General features: G+C 32.1%; 1 protein-coding gene across 2 annotated transcripts in view; it reads right to left on the reverse strand.

Moving 5' to 3' along the window:
• LOC106106135 (mushroom body large-type Kenyon cell-specific protein 1) overlaps positions 1 to 19,890 on the reverse strand; it is a 158,466-nt gene that overhangs the window by 91,940 nt on the left and 46,636 nt on the right. Inside the window, exon 3 of one of the 2 annotated variants that reach the window (XM_013286674.1) lies at positions 17,246 to 17,354. In XM_013286674.1, coding sequence (XP_013142128.1) covers positions 17,246 to 17,339 — 94 coding nt within the window. In that variant the 5' untranslated portion in view covers positions 17,340 to 17,354. Of the gene's footprint in view, positions 1 to 5,310; positions 5,965 to 17,245; positions 17,355 to 19,890 lie in introns of those variants that run through there. The other variant, XM_013286675.1, reaches the window with a different exon arrangement.

Consider the following 19,890-nt stretch of genomic DNA (forward strand, 5'->3'; position numbering starts at 1 on the left):
TTCATTACTTTCGTCTGGAGGACGCGGTCAATGTGCACTTATTGTTGTCGCCAATGTAAGGATGCGTTCACAATAACTGCCACTTTATCATAGTTCAAAACGGTAGGAAATAAACAAAAGAATGTTTTTTTTTATTCTTTCTATGAAAATAAAATAATTACTGTCAATTAGATGTCTTTAAAAATAACATTCATTTTATTTTTATTACACTGAATCATTATCTTAACAGCCGTTTACATATTGTGATAAAACAATAAATAAATTTACAAACAAGTTGAACGAATTGCCGATACATTTTTTAGATTAAAGCACACGACTTAAAAAGCACAGGTGTGTCACCTGCTTTAATTGAAAATGACATTTTTTAAAATTCATCAGTTTTTAATTTCACCATGAGTTTCTGCCGAAACACCTGTAATAACACATATTACTTACTGTCTCCACTTTTTAGAAAGATTGAAAGGGATAATAATGGTTTTTTAGACAAGTGTCGTGTCTGAACTAAACGTTTACTCAATTGTTTGCTCTATGTCTTTTCTTTAACTACATAAACATTTGAAAAACGTGAAGAGAAATACGTTTTTGAGCAAGTGTTACTATTTATAATAGTTATTTATGTTCCTGTAGTTTTTTTTTATAATTCATGTTATAACAACAATTGAAAACTCTGATAATTGTACTTTTTTGTGCAAATTTTAAACTGAACTTGTAAAGTTAAAGTGACGTTATTAATAACTTGGCTGTCGGTTGTTTTAAAATAAATTGTATTAACTCAGCAGATGATTCAGTTAACGATACGAAATAATTAAAGTTTAAAATTAATCGAGTGGTATTTGAGAACAATTGTATTTATTGTTTACATGTGTTTATCTGTAGAATAAATTATTGGTTATTAAGAGTACAATAATACAAATTATTCGAATGTCAACAATAACAAAACTTTAGGAAAAATAAATCTAAGACAAAATTATTACTAGTACTGGAAATTAGATTTTTTTCTTATATAAGTTTTACTGATAGATTTATTTTCTTATTAAACAAGTTATTTTTATTATTAGTTATTTTTTTAATAATTTTGTTAATAATATTGTTAGAATAGTGGATAAAAAAGTACTAGGACCGCAGAACTGTAAAGTCTAGTGTAAATAATGTTGTTTCAATTAATATAGAATGTTTATGCAGTTGTTTTAAAGGTTTTATTATTCTGTCACTGTGCACACTGCTTTACAGGATGTAACCGGGGCAGATGTTTTTCGTACAAATTAAGTTATGACTCAAGTCTACACTCATACGGACTCCCTTTTTACCGAACGGGACATTTAATTTAATTCTGATTACGCAAACTTATCAGATAAATTGAAATTAGTGTAGATTGCACTGTAACCATTCGTAGACCAATTCTTTTTATATATTCGTATTCATTTGCCCGCTCCATTAGTGATTATGAAAGGCTATCTCAAATGAGTTTTTTTTATAGAAATTGAAATCGAATCTTTTTCGAACACGCATAGAGTTTGGATTTAGAATGTTGCGTTAAGTTGATAGACATTTTAGTTATAGGTTTGTATTTTTAATTTTCATCAAACGTACTGCAGTGCAGTAATAGATTTACATTTTGTACAGCCACAGAAGTATACATCTTTTTATTATTATAAACAAAGAGATTAAAAAATATAGAGTAGGTATAGTTACACTTTACTTTTGTAAATAATATTTAAATGTTTCTATTATATTTTTGTAACAAAAGATGGAGCTTATTATAATTTTGTTAAATATTTTATAACATCACAATAGAACGTGAGGTGGCACTAAATTTGACAACTGATATAGTACCTTTCAGAGAAAATACTGGTGTAAAATTTTGTTCAATATGTCTAGTCTATATACTTCTTAAATGTCTTTGATTATAAATTATTTAGATGGCATTCCATTAGTGACCATTGCATTACATGATAGAAATATATTAGTTACGAATACTAAGAGATACGAGACATAATTGTAATCGATAACGTTCTCTCCCTATCCCGTTTGTTTATTTTTTTACAGATAAATAAATATATTATAGATTCTATAAGCGGCCAATATCCCCGGCGTCAAGGCATTTAGCGATATAAGCTATCTGTCTAACGACCAGAATAAAATACAAGATGGCCGCCGCGTAACATTGACCGTTTTGTAGCTCGATTGCCGCTACGAATAGATACCTTAATATTTTATGCGTTTTAAATGACAATATGTTGTTTTCGTTCTGTTTGTTTTGGAAAGAATGTTAATACGAATTGAGATATTGATTTTTATAATTGTTTTTTTTTTCTGTAGTTTATTTTGTGGAGAAATGTTTTTTTTAATAGATGGAATGAAATTGTTAGCAGAACAATGTATAAGGCTTCTAATCTAATTAAATACGTATTTTAATAAGCTTAGATTTAGTGTACTTAAAAACAAATATATTTCAGTAACTTAATGTGTAAAAATTTTCTTTTCAAAGACCCAAAAATCATTAAGAATAAGAGTTACTTAATATTCTTTCTCTGGATTTATACAAATTATGGCTTTAAAAGTAAAATTTATGTCCACAAAAACTGACGTCAAACTGTATATTTGATACTAGCTTTCGCACGTGATTCCGTCCGCGTGAAATTAATAAAAAACACTAAAAAACATAGCCTATTTTACTCACAGAAAAATTACCTTTCTAACGGTAAAAGTATTTTTGAAATCGGCCCAGTAGTTTTGTGCCTATTCATTACAATTAAACAAAATTTTCCTCTTTATAATATTAGTTTGAAATCAACAAATGAAAGATGTATTTATGATGTATACTAGAGGTTCAATTCCATCCGACCATTAACCGCACATAGACATTCTGCACATACACACACAAGCCGTGACATCAATATTGGCCACGCAGCTTTCGAAGTCGCTCCGATTTGCTTAGATTTGTATCTCGCAGCGACGATGTCTTTCAATTCAAATCGGTACCGGATTCAGATTATAAACAACCTGTTTTTAGATGCATTTTGAATGAACCATTCATTTTTACATTAGATAAATACGAAAATAATCTTACTAATATTATAAATGCGAAAATTTAGATGGATGTTTGTTAAAGTGTATAGCCTACAGCTGAACGGATTTCACAATTTGAAAAATATATAGAGCAATCTAGAAGAACATAGTCTACTTTTTTTTAATTACACGCGGACCGTGTCACAAATAAAACTGATCTCAATTTAGTTATTAAGGCACTCGAAAATTGTGTGTTTTACTTCCTTTTATGTGAGAAAGCAATTTTTAAAAAACCTCAACTCAATTACTAATAGGTCTATAATTTCCACAATAGAAATAAAACTATTTTATAATTAAAACGACGTATTTATTCTTATCGCAATTATATTACACAGCATTAAAAGCTTAGTTATCTTAGATCTTTAACAATCTAACATTAACAATGCAATATATTTAATACTAAAATTATCATGTAAAGGACTTCGCGAGATATCGTTTAATCTAAACAGTTTTAAATTTGTATAGAATTGTCGCGGCGTACACCAAGTAAAACATTACCCTTCAAAACTAGTCCTAAAAACAAGATGGCGGAGGTCTACCGACTGACATGATTTAGGGTTACCATTACATTTATTTGTAATATTTTTTTTTAATCTACGTAAAAAAATAAACACAATTTTAATTATAATAAAAAGTAATTTATAAAGTTTGTATAATTATAAATCAGTTACTTTTAACTTTTTAAAATGTTGAATTGTAGTTTAAAGATAGAACGTAATGTTTGAATGGGTAAATGGAACGGTAGCTATAACAAATGGTAACCCTAGTGCAGCGGTTGTAGGTTATGTAGTAACATTGACAGTCGCCGGAGTTGTGTAAGCGCTCGCCTTGGCCGAGCGCATGCGCAAGGACTCGCGCGCGCGCCGCTCGAATTTCGAATGCATTCGAGGGCGCGCACTTGAACTTTTTGAATTTGGAACTTGTTTTTTTTTTAATTCAAAGCCAATGTCACGAGCTTTTGTCTCATTCAGCCAGTCATATGGTAATTTTAGTTGAAATTACTTTTAACACTTAGTAATAGGATTTTAAAATACATACTTCATGTTTTCTGTCTTGTTTATTTTTTTCATCGAGGCAATAGGATATTCATAGAGTATACGCAAATGAAATGAAAACCAAATATGGTATGAAAATTCAAAGAAGTTTAAATACAACGTGCCATCGTTCATGTGCGAAATTAAAGTTATTTTTAACTCAAACATTTAGGTTACAGACGCAAGTGCATATCATACTTCCTGTGAACATTCGTGGCCTCTTTACGTTTTAAACAAATATTTAAAGATGTGTTGTATCATTTAAGAATATAATATCATTTTTTAGTCTATAACATTAAAAAAAGGACAAAATAAACTTTGAGCATTTTATTTAATTATTAAATTATAGCTAATAAAATGGATTAAAGATAATAAGAAGTTGTTTTGAAGTAAGATTGAAGATAGTAAGAAATGATTTATTAAAAAAAAACACCTTAATTTTAAGATAATTTCTTTTATTTATAAAATCAAAGTACTACAAAACTATTATAATTTTATGCATTCAGTGTTCTGTAAAGTAATAAATTTAAAACATATTTTATTGATGGAATAAATCATAAAGGGATAATTAAAACGTCCTAATTTCTCGACGCGGTAAACTTTTATTTATAGTATACACGGAAAAAGTTCCGACGGTAAAATTTTAGCCTACGAAGTCGCGTAGACGCGTAGCTGCCGAATTTAATTAAATGTTTTATAATAAAAAAAACAAGAGTTTCTTGTTTAAAAACATTAAAATAAAATTAAAAACATTTTGTTTTTATGTTTAATTATTAAATTTGATTGATTTATTGAAAATATTTGAAATTAATTAATTTGGAACTTACGATTTCTCAAAAGTGATTTGGTTAATGTTGCTTTATAACTTAAATGTCTATATTAAATTATAAATTTATTAATTTTCCTTTATTCATTTATATTCGATCATAAATATAGGTTGCAATTTGTTAACCCACACATATTCACTTACGCACACATTAGTGCGTAGCCATGGTAAAAGAGTGGGACAGATAAACGATAAAGAGTATAGGTGGGGCGCATGGTGGGGGTTCGTAAGAAAACACGCGAAAAAAATGTGCGTGAACAACCCCACACATGCATGCGTAACCCCTTACACACGCACACATACGCACACCGAGTTATATACAAAAAAGCACTATAATTCACCTCCTTTGTTATCAAATATATGTTTTTATTGTTTACTCACATGCGTCAGAGGTGGCCTGTTCCTCCTCGGTCCAGTTTGACACTTCGGTGGTAATTTTCGTAGCAGAAAATATAATACAAACGCAAAAAAATAAAGTTTCAAAACACAAATGGCGTCACCTGGTCATATAATTCACTCACGAATCCATGAAATAATTCGCCGCCAAAACACCAGCACAGATAAAATAGCACATAACGTCACTACACAAAATATTCCTTTATTTAATATTTGAACCTTGTTTTTAAAATGACAAAATATTGTTCGGGTCCTAAGTTTCCATTTGATATGTCTCGTGCATCGCGGCAACGTTATTTTTATTTATTTATTCCAAAAAACTCGCTGAACGAGGTTAAAAATATATAATTCACTAAATCGCCAAAAATATGTTCTTTCGAAAACCACTACGCGAATGATATGAATATAATTTTAATTTTGTACAAAATATAGTCTGATGTGAAAAATATTTTTTTTTCAAATTTCGGATTGTTTTTCGTTTGTTATTATTTTTATTTTGGAGGTTTTTAGCGGTTAGGTCGCGTGTTATGGTCGAGTTGTGTGGTGAGAACGGAAATGCGACTCTCTAGCGGTTGTGCATAGGCGGGACTGCACTGGCGGCTGGTGGCGGCGCACACTGCACTAGCGCCGTGCGTACTTATCCATTACCTTGTATTTACTGCGAGCGAGAGCGAACGATCGCCCCGTCTTGGTCCGCTAACGTCGGGAACTTAATAAAATAAATTTTCATTTCTTTTTACACTTTTTAACTTTGGATTATATTAATTTGTGGTAGTTATTTTACAGATCATAAATTGTACTAATTAAATATCAAAATGTTTAAAACAGGATGTTTAGACTTGAACGAGAAAATTATGCGATTAAGTTGGGGTATTTTGAAACAATGAGTGAAGAAAGAGTAACAAGACAATTTTTATGTTGAAAAATGAGTGGAAATGTTGAGCAATATCGTTCACAAAGTTGCTCTTAAAAGATTTAATGGTGTCGTTTTAAAGTTTTTTTTTTATTTCAAAACCAAAACTGATATCAAAATTACTGTTCCACGTTTACAAAGACAATTAAATTTTATCATCAGTTCTAAATGTAATTTACCGCACAGAAAAATGTATCAATTAATTTATATTCTAATGTGAAACAACATATTCTTCGTTGTTTTGTTCGCTAACCATAATAATGTTAAGGGGTAAGGATTAAGAGTGGGCAGTCGGTGTACACCCACACATGCGCGGAGTGCAATGTCGTGTTACTTAGGGGTGCGGCTGTGTGAGTGCCCGCGCTCGTACAAACCTTGAGCATTTTAGTTTTACTTATCTTATCCTTTGTAACGATTCAAACTGCATCTCATTAATAACGCTTTGTATAATTTACGATGCAATTTTTTAAGAAACGATCGCGAAGCTTAAATTTTTAGATTTTCAAATTTTGAAAATAGAACGTCATTATCTTAACGGTTGTGTGCAATTCGATTTGCGTTTGTGTGGGTGTGTTTTTTATCGTTTTTTTCTCGGCGTGTGGGTGCGTTCTATTGTGTACGGAGTGTTGCCGCTGTGTGAGTGTCAATCGTATACACTTTTTTAATGTGTGTGTCGTTCTTGTAAGAAAATGCTTCGGGTTCGGGCGGTGAAAAATTTCGTAGGAACCCAAATAGATGGCGTTGCATCGATGCGAATAGCAAATTCCGTCAAAAATTATATGCTTGTGTACAACGATGCCTTAATATCGCCTCTATAAGTATGTAACTTAAGCAACAAAATTGCTTGGATTGTTTTTTTTTTATTTCTCGTCTGCGATATCTCTAGTATTAGGAAGTTATTTTATTTTTCACAGTACTAATTACTGTTATTACATTTAATGATTTGCCGATTAAGACTATTCGCGTTCTCGTATCCGGAACTTGTCGCGACTTGTGAATTTAGCGAAAACAATTGCAATTTTGCACGCGATTCTTTTTACTTTTTAATTGTTGTTTTTTTTTAGATTCTTTTATTGTTGTATCTTTACATTTTTTAGAAGCTTTATTATGTCTTAGTAGAAATTTAAGGCATTTTACTGTATATTGTAAGAGTTATTTAAAGCTTGCTACACGCATCTGACTGTTTTGAAAACAGTCGACCTGTTCTGTTGAACTGACGGAATTGAACGTCTGTAGCGGGCTTTATTAAAGAGATATAGAGAAGCTTACATAATAATTGAAATCTATCTTTTTGGAATTGAAATTGGACCTTTTTTTAAAGAAGTTTGTATGCAACATATTGTATTAATAATTTATTGTGTCCATACCTGTAGGCTAATTAAAGATAACATAAGTTGCGCTCTCGCTTAAGCAGTTAAGTGATAATTTTCTCACTTTACCACTTGGAGTGTCAATGTTCTTTACATTAGTTTGTTAAATGATTTACTGCATAATGTCCTACTATAGCCTAATTTATAATATATATTTTTTCTAAATCTATATTTTAATATTAAGACGTAAACACTTTTCTTTATAATGTATCCTTTTTTTTCACGCTAGGAAAATGCCTTTACGCAGCCCCCCGTTACCAGGGGGGGGGTATGTGGGACTCGCCGGCCAGAAGATGGAAAATGGCCGGAATACCCACTAAAAACCCAGCGGTGTTCCTTCTATTCGCCTGTGGCTGGGTCACGGGAACGCTTATGCAATCTTCCGCGACCCAGCCGGTTTATAATGTATCCTACAGTAATCACGATATATTTTTGAATAATTCTTTTATCTACAAAAAGTCTTACACTTATGTATTGCTTTGGGCTTCACAGTATTCAACATAGAGGGAGGTGAAATAATTGGAAAAATTGTCATGCGAGAAAGGGACAAAACTAAAGATGGCCATCGTAACGGTAATTGTTAGGTAACAAAGGCTTTCCTTGTCATTAAAGCGTTTGAATTTTGATATTTGCAAACGAAGTTTTAGGAAATTCAAAAAAGATATAGAGAAGTTATGCAAAATAAGTGTAGAGGAACAGCTAATATGATAAATTGTTATAAAGAGGAAAGATTTGTATTTTTGTATATATTGAAGTAACTCAAAAACTAATGGACCGATTTTTAAAATTCGTTCACCGTTAGAAGGGTATTTCATCTGTGAGTAACATAGGCTATATTTTTTTATTTCATAATTTCACGGGGATGAAGTCGCGAGCATTAAGCTAGTAGTGAATAAGGTGGCAAGTTGAGCTCGCGTGAGCAGATAGAAGTATGCAGGCTAAGGTCATACCGCGATGGCCAAGGCTCCATTCTAGTCCTTTGAGATTTACTTACATTATAAATTACATACAAAATACATTGTTACGTTATTTTTATGTAAACAATTGAAAAACGAAAAAGATATTTATTTATAGAAACACTAACTTTCGCCCGCGACTCCGTCCGCGTGAAATAACAATAGCAAGTAGCCTATGTGTTCTGCCAGGCTATCCTCTACATCTTTTCCAAATTTAATCGAGATTTCTTTAGCTGTTTAGGTTACAAACTCTAACAAACATCCATCCATCCATCTAAACTTTCGCATTTATAATATTAAGTATATTATATAATTTATACAAACTATAGCTACTTTTTAATTGACTGACTTCCCAAAAGACGGAGGTACTCAATTCGTCTGTATGCTTTTTTTTTTTATTTTAACATACTAAAAATATTCAAAAACAAATTATTAAAACACGCTGTATACTATTTTATTGTAATTGGAATACTCTATTATAATTTTAATAAACTTAACTAATTAGTTAGTTAGAATTAAGTATTCGTGAAGTAATTGTTTTGACAATAGGTAATTCTAATTAAAGTATATTGCTATCTCTGTCTTATTACAGTCAATGAAAGGGATGGAAATATATTTTAGTATAAGTATGTAGGGGAAACTCATAGTTGGAGTTTGTCAATGTTAATCATCTATCTAGTTTACACGAAAAGATTAGAATGCCGATTTACGTCATTCCAATCCAGTTATAGAATCCAGCACTGGATTACAATTGGGTTAACGAAATGAAAGTGTATTTTTGCCAGTACAGTAGAACCTCGATAACTCAAATCTCGGTAACTTAAAATCTCTATAATTTCAAAAAATAATGTTCCCTTCCCATCAGAGTCCAAAACCTCTACAACATCGACCCTTGATAACTTAAAATATTTTGTGTTTCCCTTGGACTTTAACTTCTAGGTTCTACTGTATCATATCGCTGGATTTGTTGAACTAAATTGATGTTATTAATTTTTTTATTTAAAAGATATATGCTTAAATTTTAATAATTACTATTTTCGTGCAAACAAATTATTACCAATCCAGTCTAATTGTAACATCAATAATGTTAGCTGAAGTTCACTCGCAGACGGTATACCGCGACCTCGAAAACTTGAGACTTGACAAGTTCGACTAATACAAACATTCAAACACACCGCAAGATAACTTTACACTTGAACTATTCTATTGGTATTAGAAATAAACGTAGATACATTTCAACCATGTTAGCTAGCTTTCGCCGGCGTGGTATTAAAAAACAAAAATAGCCTATGTATTCCAGACTGTCCTCTACATCTATGCCAATTCATCGTGATACGTTTTTCAATCCGATTCCGTTTATAACGTTTTAAATAAGCTTTGGTAACTTTTAAAACATTATATATTATTAGCTGTTGCTCGCGACTTCGCCCGCGTAAAATTAAAAAAAAATGTATAGCTTATGTTAGTAACAGATAAATTAACTAAAATTGGCTCAGTAGGTTTTAAATTTATACATACAAAATACAAATCTTTTCCTTTTATAATATTAGTATACATGGATAGAGATCACGATAATTCTGTCAAGGTAACGGTAGAAAATACGTATAAATTTGCCCTAATACCCTGCAAAGTTGATAAGTTACAAATTATGAGAAATCCCAACTCGAGAAGTTAATTACCAGGTAATACTTAATCAAATGAATTTGTTTCGTAAGTTTATATTTAGAAATTGAAGGGTTCGTTGACCCGATAGGTTCACAAAGTTTATTGTCGATGAAATACTTTCAAACAGTAAAGTAAACTGGCAATTAATGTTTAAGAAGTTATAATATAGTTACAATTTAAATAACTATTACGCAACAGTGTTAGGGCCTGTTCCACAATACTTGTTAAATATCAGATAACAATCCAACAGTAATACGTGATGGTATTATAGCTATTTGGTACTGTACCTCACTGCGACGTCACTTAAGCTATCTGCGTCTTAATCAGCCAGTGGTGGGTCAGGCCCTTAAATTACAATTAAAAATTTTAATCGCCGCTGATTGATGGTGACAGAGGAATTAAAGAAAACAAAAGTAACCTGTGTTCTTTCAGACTATCCTCTACATCCATGTCAAATTTTATTGAGATCCGTTCAGCAGTTTAGGCTACAAACGCTAATAAACATCAATTCATCTCAACTTTCACATTTCTAATATTGGTAACATTGGTTAAGATTACGCAAGCTTACGCATCAAATAAGCCGCCGGGAGCTAGTCACGGTATGAAGTGCTGACATTTGTTTATTCAAAAATGTGTTTGAAAATCTCTAAGATTGAACCCTTTAGTAATTTACTTCACTCTGATTTGAAAGATAAGGATTGAAAGTGGTATTAAATTTAGAAAGGATAAGATGGATGTAAATGTTATAAAAAGGAAAGATTTTTATTTTTCTATGTATTCGATTCTCGTAAAAACTACTGAGCCGATTTGAAAAATTCTTTCACCATTAGAAAGGTAATTTTTCTGTGAGTAACATAGGCTATATTTTATAATTACACGCGGGGGAAGTCGCGAGCAATAGCTAGTGTTTTTACATTTAAAGCAATCTGAACCCCTTCAACTTGTAGATGGTATACCGATGGTCATTTCCCTAATTTGTTGATACCAAGTGACTGTACGTTCTCTCTGATAATGAAGTAGATATGGACGGAAATAAATATTATAACAGGAAAATGTAATCGAAAAATTCATCATACAATGTCTAATACAGGTAATTTCGTGGAAAGGATTTAAAGACGGGTCTGTCAAAGTCAGTCTACCCACGTTATCGAACCCCGCGTCAGACCCCGTTTTTATGACGCACGTTTGTTTAATATTTTTGAGACTTATGCTTGAAGAAATATGACAATCGCAGACCAAAAATTGATAGATTTTATATTTTTGTAATTCGTGAATGTGTAAGTAAATTTGAGGCAACGGAGGAGCTTTCGTGTAGAGGTTTACTCAACATTTTGTCGATCATAGTATCAAATATTCTTAAACTGGTATAACCCGTGAATCAGCCCCTTATTTAGTTAGTAGGTTTTGTATTTTTCCAAATTATGGTCTACATATATGCCAAATTACATCGATATTCATTTCGATATTCCCTAGAGTGTAGTTACAAACATCCATCTACACTTTCTCATTTATAATATTAGTAAGATTACTAAGTATTTCTACTAGTATTACTAATAACCCTCTCCTAATTTTAGTAGATGAATACTAATAGATTACTTTATCTTGATTATATTTTTACACAATTTGTCTTCAGCCCGCCCTTATACTTGTATAAAGTGGACCTTTCAATACGCACAATACAAAAAATCGTATAAAAAGGCAAAAGTAGTAAAAACAATGTATAAAATCGAAATCGGGTGACTTTGCATTGTGCAGTCAAAATGGACGCCATTCATTCGAAGTGGTTTATTGGTAAGGATGTTTTTATAAGAACAATCGAATGGAAAATATATAAAATGCTATGATAGAATAGCTAAGTTTAATAATAAGACTGAATTCCCAGACTATGTTAAATTTTCCATATATTTTGAAATACTACATATAGCAAAGCACTTAATAGTCCAATTATAATTGTTTCTACTGACATCTAAGTCAATTGACAACGTAACAATAACAATTGTTAGACTTTTTCATAGATCTGAAATTTCTAAGTTTCAAAAAGCCTTTTATCTTAAAATTCAATCTCATTATATTAAGTATTTAACTTAGAATGTATTTGTAAATCGTGCCAATGGAAGTATTCATACTTTTTACTATTAAAATTATTAGCTATTCTAAATTTCGTTATCCATAGGTTTAAGGTTAGTTCAGCTTTCTGTACTTAATTAAACCAATACGAGACATAATCGAATGAAATGTTTGTTCAACAAATTCGATGTCGCAACAACGAAAACCTGTGCGAGTGTATCGGCTGAAAACATAATGGTTTAATCTCGTTACATCGTTTGTATCGACTATCTGTTGCATTCTATTTTGCTGAGCTACGATATTACCGTTCCACGTATTTATTACCTTAGTATTATCACCATTTGATAGTCAGAAAGCAAGAAAATTTCATGTATTGGATAAATATTAGTTGGTAGTGAACAAAAATATAGCATTAAAAAAAGAAATGGTTACTTAACTTCAAATTATCTTGAACACTCAAAATGTTACACAAATTCTCCTGTTCTTAAGCAAGTAACATTACAAGTTAATAAGTATCAATAGGGATGTGCGATTTATCGGAAAAATGAATTACATAATAACCGGAAATAAAAATCGACCCAAATTCTTAAGGAGCTAAACTAGAACAAAAACCTCTTATGGTGGCCGCCATGACAGTTTTTTTTGTCATCGACCTAAGATGGCGCGTGACATCGGAAGCCGTCTAAAACAAAAGAAGTGTGACCGCCCCACCCAACTTAGCCAACTAAACATTTTAAAGCCAAAAAAATGTCCAAAAAAGAAGAGGAACAGAAAACTCCAGCGTTAGCAAATTAAATTCGAACGACTAAAAGCATACGGGGTAAAGTCAACACGGACGATGTCCCGTGATTTGGTGAATTCCCGAATTGTCGGTATGAATTCGGGCAGTAACACGTGCGATGTAGAGACAAGCTGGCATGCTAAACTGCAAAGTGGCACATTTACCGTGGCTTGCATCAGGCGCCCACTTGTTGCACGGCTCGAACTTCTCGCTTGCGACGACGAACTTCGTTTATTCGAATATTTACCTCTAACTTGCAATTTTAACTCCAATTCACTTTTAAACTTTAAAAAAAAATTACTAAATTACAATTACTTTTTACAACTAATTTCAGTTAACTATTAAAGCGATTACAGCATTCAACTACAAAATGTATATTTTAAAGCGTAAATGTTACAAATATTTAACACAATCGATAAAGCATTTAATAATCCGTCACATCCCGGCACTGTCTTAAAACTCCTTCAGACGTTTAAACGTACGCGTAAGAAAACCGACTTGCGAGAGAATTTCCGATTCTATTACCGAGGCACTTTTTACTTGGCACGGTTATTTTTTTAATAATTAATCTAATAATTTAACGTTGCACGGAATAGTTTTGATGTTACAAATATTTATGATTTTATCAGTGATAAGACGAGTTGCATCGGTGCACGCTGGTCGAGTTGCAACAGGTTGTTTGGCGGAGAGTCGGACTCGCGCATGCGCCCTAAGAACATCCAAATGCGCTATCCACAATGGTCACAAAATATACGGACAATATTTTTCCATAAAACATTTTGGTATTCAAAATTATAACAATGTTAAGAATGAAATAAATTTCATAATTTCATGACAATGTTTAATTTACACATTCAATTCTCCTATGAATATTATAACATCCGTTAAAATTTCTATTATATTTATAATTGTTCACACATGTGCTATTGAAATGAATATCCTATTATTGTTTTATCACAATTAAGTCACACTAACCTGTTACAATATATTATTAGGAACGTGGACTTTACAATCAATTGGGTGGTGAAACTAAACATTTATATTCTACTACTAGATTTCGCCCGCGACTCCGTACGTGTGGAATTAAAAAAAAACAAAATAGCCTATGTGTTCTTCTAGACTATCGTCTACATCTATACTAAATTTGATCGAAATCCGTTCAGCCGTTTAGGCTACGAACTCTAGCAAACATCCATCCATCCATCTAAACTTTCGCATTTATAATATTAGTATGAAAAGTATGTAGTATGAAGTATGATTGTAAAAAATATTTCTTAAAATAACTATCTTAATTTTAAATTTACTGGTAAATTTTGGGATTGGTAATGAAAATATTATTATCCCTTTCTTAGGAAACGATGCCTTTTGTATGAAATATTTTGGCAATGGCCATCCATAATAATATTTACAAAATACGGTTAACTGAAGATTATTGTATTCAGTTTGAGTCTTATAAGTATCGTTAGTGTTAATACAAGTCTATATAGAAACGATTTTATATTTAAAATTGTAGTACAAGAAAATTCAACAAAATATGCATCAAAATTAATTATAATTAACAAAATTGTGGTCATTGTAGAACAAGCAATGCAATCGCCCCTCAATGCCGGTCGGAATTAGGCGCAACGCGATCTAGCCTATATCCAAGCTAGGACCAAATCGAGGCAGCAACGCTATTTCTCGACATACACAAATATCGACTCACTTCTTGGAACTACGGAAACTTAATACGGTGGACTTTGATAGAAGTTTTAGCCTCTTGGAAATCCTACAGTGTAATCCTTAGTTTATTAGAGACTAGCTTTCGCCTGCGACTCCGTCCGCGCGGAATTAAAAAAAAAAACAAATGCAAGTAGCCATCTTCTACATCTATGCCAAATTTCATCGACATCTGTCCAACGGTTTAGGCTACAAACTCTAACAAACATCTGACCATCCATCTAAATTTTCGCATTTATAATATTAGTAAGATTTTTGCTAGGTTGCTGAAGTTTCCATTTATTTTCTCATTACTTATTGATCGGTTGGTATTTAAGTAAGTTTTAATGGACTAAAACTGATAGAAAACATTATTGATTTTAAAAATGAATCGGAATTCTAAACATCCTGCATATCAAGTATAAGTAACCTAAACTAATTTAGATATTATTTAGAAACTTGATAGCAATTTCTTTTCGAAATTTACACTGTAAGTTAGAATGAAGATAAAAAGACAATAATTGATTTTGCATAGTTAAATAATTGCATGTACCGTCAGTGCGGCAACTTGCGCGTCCTAATGGAGACTAAATGAGTTAAAGGCTATTTGAGAAATGCAGCCGACCGGATGACTGATCGCGACAGCACCTGCTTACCGACTGAGGGGTGCTGGCTTTATAATCAAAATCATGGATTATACTAAAACTAAATGATTTAAAATCAATATTGACGTTGAAAGATGCATATTACGGCTATAAAAAAAAATAAAAAAAATTACAACTATTTAAAAAAGTCAATAGCGTGATTATAGAAAAATAAAGCGACATCTAGTGACGAAACATTAACACTTGTACAATCTGTAGTTAAAATAGTAAAGTAAATGGATATGGAATTAGCGAAAATAAAATCATTGCACTATTTAACAATACAATTATTTTTAAAAAGCCAACAGCGTGATTGAAGAAATGTAAAGCGACATCTATTGGCGAAACAACATGTTTAAAACTGCAAGACAATTATTTTTAACGAAAATTTCAAATGAAATTCTGGCCAGTAATGCATTTAGAACAATATTCCCCCGTGCGTAGATAACATTGCGAAATTCAAACTCCACTGTATCCACCCCACAATATGAGATTTAATAACCAAAGCTCCTACGGTTCGTTTGTTTGTCTTATACGCTGGAAGCAACGGAACCTCGTTTTAGGGTTCCCTAGTAAAACAAAACTTCGCTCGCATATGAAGGAAAGGTTTTATTGCGTAAAGTTGGCGGAACTGAAAACATTTTGGAGAGTCCGACAACTTTACGTCTGGATGGAAATGCGTAGGAAATTGCCGTGTACACAGACTAGTTGAACGCAGTATGATAATTAGGATACCGGAGTGACGGAGAAGTTTTATTTGTCTGTGAATTCCAGTTGAAAAAATTTTGTGAAACGATCAACATATGAGAAAACATCCTGTATGTCATCATTTACGTTTGTCTTTTAATTTGTTGATTAAAGATTTCTTTTAGATATAATAATAACCGTGTGTAAATTTTATTTTAAAATTAATACTGTACCCCATAAACTTTCATATCTGACCGCTAATTGGTGTTAACAACGTGAATATATACTTTAGTATAAATATAAAACACTGCTTTCCGTATAAGAACTTTATTATTTATTGCTTAAGATCGCTTTTAGCAAAACTAAGCATTGAATTGCTTCAATAACTAAAATTTGTCAAAAAATCGCGCCGAACTGTCATAGCATAAAAAGGATTAATAATTAATAATTAGGCTAAAAGTGTTTAAAACACAGTTTTAGTTTATTATTCTGATTATTTACACATCTAAAAATATGGCATTTACCTACAAAATCCACTAAAAATTATCCTTTTACCGTTTTAAAGTGTTACAAAAACCATTTAAAAGTGTGACTTAAAACATCGTACTTAGACGACAAAAGAACTAAAGGTGTTTTTAATTATGGACCCCAACCCTAATACTTAGACCTTGCCCTTGAGTATAACACTTTCCACTTCGGTTGCTGACGAACCATTTATGTTGCCACTCTACCACAGATAATAAATAACTTTTTTCGTCACTAAAGTTTTTTATAACGTACAGATTTTTTAAAATTTTAATGTCCTTTTTCGCGTTCAAAAGATGATCCAATTAGTAGACGTTCTATTCATACTTTTAAATTTTATATGTAAACCTACGACACATTGAAAGTATAGTAAATATAATTTAGTTTAAATTTGATCTGTCTTTTTATCTTTGTTGACAATTTTATTCCTTAAGATTATTACAGCAAAAGGGATAGTGCCAAAAAAGACACTTTCTGAGTGGCGAAAAGTACCTTTCGCATTTTCATCGCTCACCGAATAAAAAAAGCAGATAACATACAATAAAGCGCTTAAATTACTCATGGAATACGTTACCAACAGGTATGTTTCATAATAAAGCGCTTGAATCGCTTACCTAGTATGTAGACCATGTTCTTTGTCCAGCGCTGCAGCTCCTTGCGTATGGCGCGACGTTCCTGCTGACAGCGCGCGAAAGAGCACTCCGCCATGGCATACGAACGAACCTGAATATAAATACAATAGTGGTACAGAATCCATAGACACAAGATGTCAAGTTGTCTGTTCTACCAGGACATAATCTTTGCCTATTACAGGCAAAACATCCAAAAGAAAGTATCAGATAGATATTCCAACTAAAAGTTGATATGATATTGCCAAAACAAAATTGTATAGAATTTGTATTGAACTCAACTTTCTACGTCATCTTGTATTAGGTAACGTATTTAACGTGTCAATATAAAAAAAAAACAGAAAGTAAAAGAGTATAAAGGTAGATGTACAAATTGGTATTTCGTAATGCTATTCAAATGTCTGTTAAATTTCATTGTCGAATGCAACACAAAAAATATCTCGAGTCGCTATAAAGACGAACAAAAGGTTAACAAGAATTCAAAACGTAGGTTCAATATAAAACAATAAATATAAGCGGGCGGGCGTCTGCGCGGGCGAGCAAAGAGCGGAATAAAAGATCGAAGAACCTCCAATTACTATAACATTCATCGGGTATCGACGCCGCCGGTCGATGCCCCCGACCTAACGAAATTCCACGAAAAACCTCCGGCCTCATCAGGAGATCCCGTCCCACCCCGAATATGCACCTCGCCACCCGATCTAAACCCCCAAATTCTTATTTCAAACTCCAGACGAACGGGGGCGTAAGGCGAGGGGGGCCTCAGCATCGCGAAACTATTCTTATTTGAAAATCTCTCTCCACGGAATATGCCACGAAAGAGGTTCTTATTTTAAAAATATCACGCTCCACCGAAAATTTCGTGTCCGTTTACACCGACCTAGCCGCGTTGTATCGATCCTTCTGCAAATTAACTCATGTTATGTTTAAAATTTATTATTTTTATCAATTAATTACAAACATGTAAAATCTAATATTCAAACTTAAATATTAACATCTAGACAAAATTAATCTATTTTTCCTTTAGTTAACATTCTTGAAAATTACTAAATTAAAGTCTTTGTTTTATGCAGTACTGAGATATAGTGTTTGAACAACAAAAAATTATGGATAATCGAATCGAAATATAGACGCGTCTAAACACAAATCAATATGAGACATTGGTTGAAAATGTTTCTTTTTTTTAATAATTAATTTCGTTCGGTAGTCTGGCGGTGTAGACGCACACGAAATTTTCTTATTTTAAAAGCCCGAGGGGTGGGCGCGAACGTTCTTCCGAAATCCACCCCGCGCCGAGTGGCCAGTTATGATATTCTTATTTTAAAATCGCTCGCAGCGTTCCGATTCTGTTATTAAGATGCTGGCTGGTGTGTGCTCGTTTTAACATGAACGCGGTTGGTTTTTTTTTAAAGCTTCGCCGTTTTTATAAGCCTCTTTAGTCGGAAAACGTTATAAGAAAAAGATGAGAAACTGTTCGGTGCGTCGTTTTAGTATTATTGACATTTTTTCATTTTAATGTGATTTTAAGTTCGTAAAATTTATTTTTGTTTAGATATGTTTTGTATCGAATAACTATAGGAGCATCACAAACTTACATTTAGAAATGCCTCAAACAGCCAAATATATGAAATATAACGGAGTAATATATCTATTTTTATCTCATAGAGTTGCTGACATACTTTTTCCTAGAATAAGCGTCAAATCGTTAAAATAGTTTATTCTCAGATGGTTACAATGAATTTATACATAGAAAAATATACACAACCTTATTTTGCTAGACACGAAATGAAACCTTTCTAAGTCGGTTCGGCATTGTTAAGGCGGCAACACACCATCAGTTTAGTTTATAATTAAAACAAGAGATGTATAGCTGGCTTTACAAAAAAAAAATTAAAGTCGTCAAAATAAACAAACATGGATATGCTAATAAAGGAGCGGTTAATAGATCCTAATAAAACAAACGAAATGGCCCACGTCATCTTCCCTGACCTACGTGACCCAGTTACCAAGTTTACGCACCGAGGGGTGGGGGTGCCGAATTCGCGTCCTAAGCCTCGCCCTCAATACACCCTGACCGAGAGAATCAGCTGATATGTTTAACCTTCTTTTTCCTCTAAGGTCAACAACCTTTCAACATGTACTATTGGCTTCTTTTGACGCAACTTTTCTAAAGCGATGTTTTACTTTTTTTTTAAATTTCGTTGTTTTTTTTAATACGTGGCTTGAAATAGATAATGTCCTTTAATGAAATGTCTTTGAAAAATTAGCTTTATTAGCTTTATAAAAAATAGTTTTATTCAGCTAAATATGTCATGTACTAACATGTAAACAAAAAAAAATTGGCATATAAACCTACTAAGGTTTATATGCCAAATTTTAGAATAATAATGTACAAATTTGTACCATTATTTTCCTATCTCTACATTTATATTGCCAATCCGGTCATTGACCTAAGTCTCGACCGTCTCCACTCGATTGAAGATACTAGTTATCGTTTCTACGTACATACGTTCTTTAACTTTCTTCGTATTTTATTATTCAATTTTATTGCTTGCAAAAATATTGTACTACTCAATAGAATTTAATTGCTTAGTCTGACAAGAAATGTAATTTAAAAATTCTAAAGCATT

Source organism: Papilio polytes, unplaced genomic scaffold (genome assembly GCF_000836215.1).
Source record: "Papilio polytes unplaced genomic scaffold, Ppol_1.0 DF822400.1, whole genome shotgun sequence".
Taxonomy (NCBI): Eukaryota; Metazoa; Arthropoda; class Insecta; order Lepidoptera; family Papilionidae; genus Papilio; species Papilio polytes.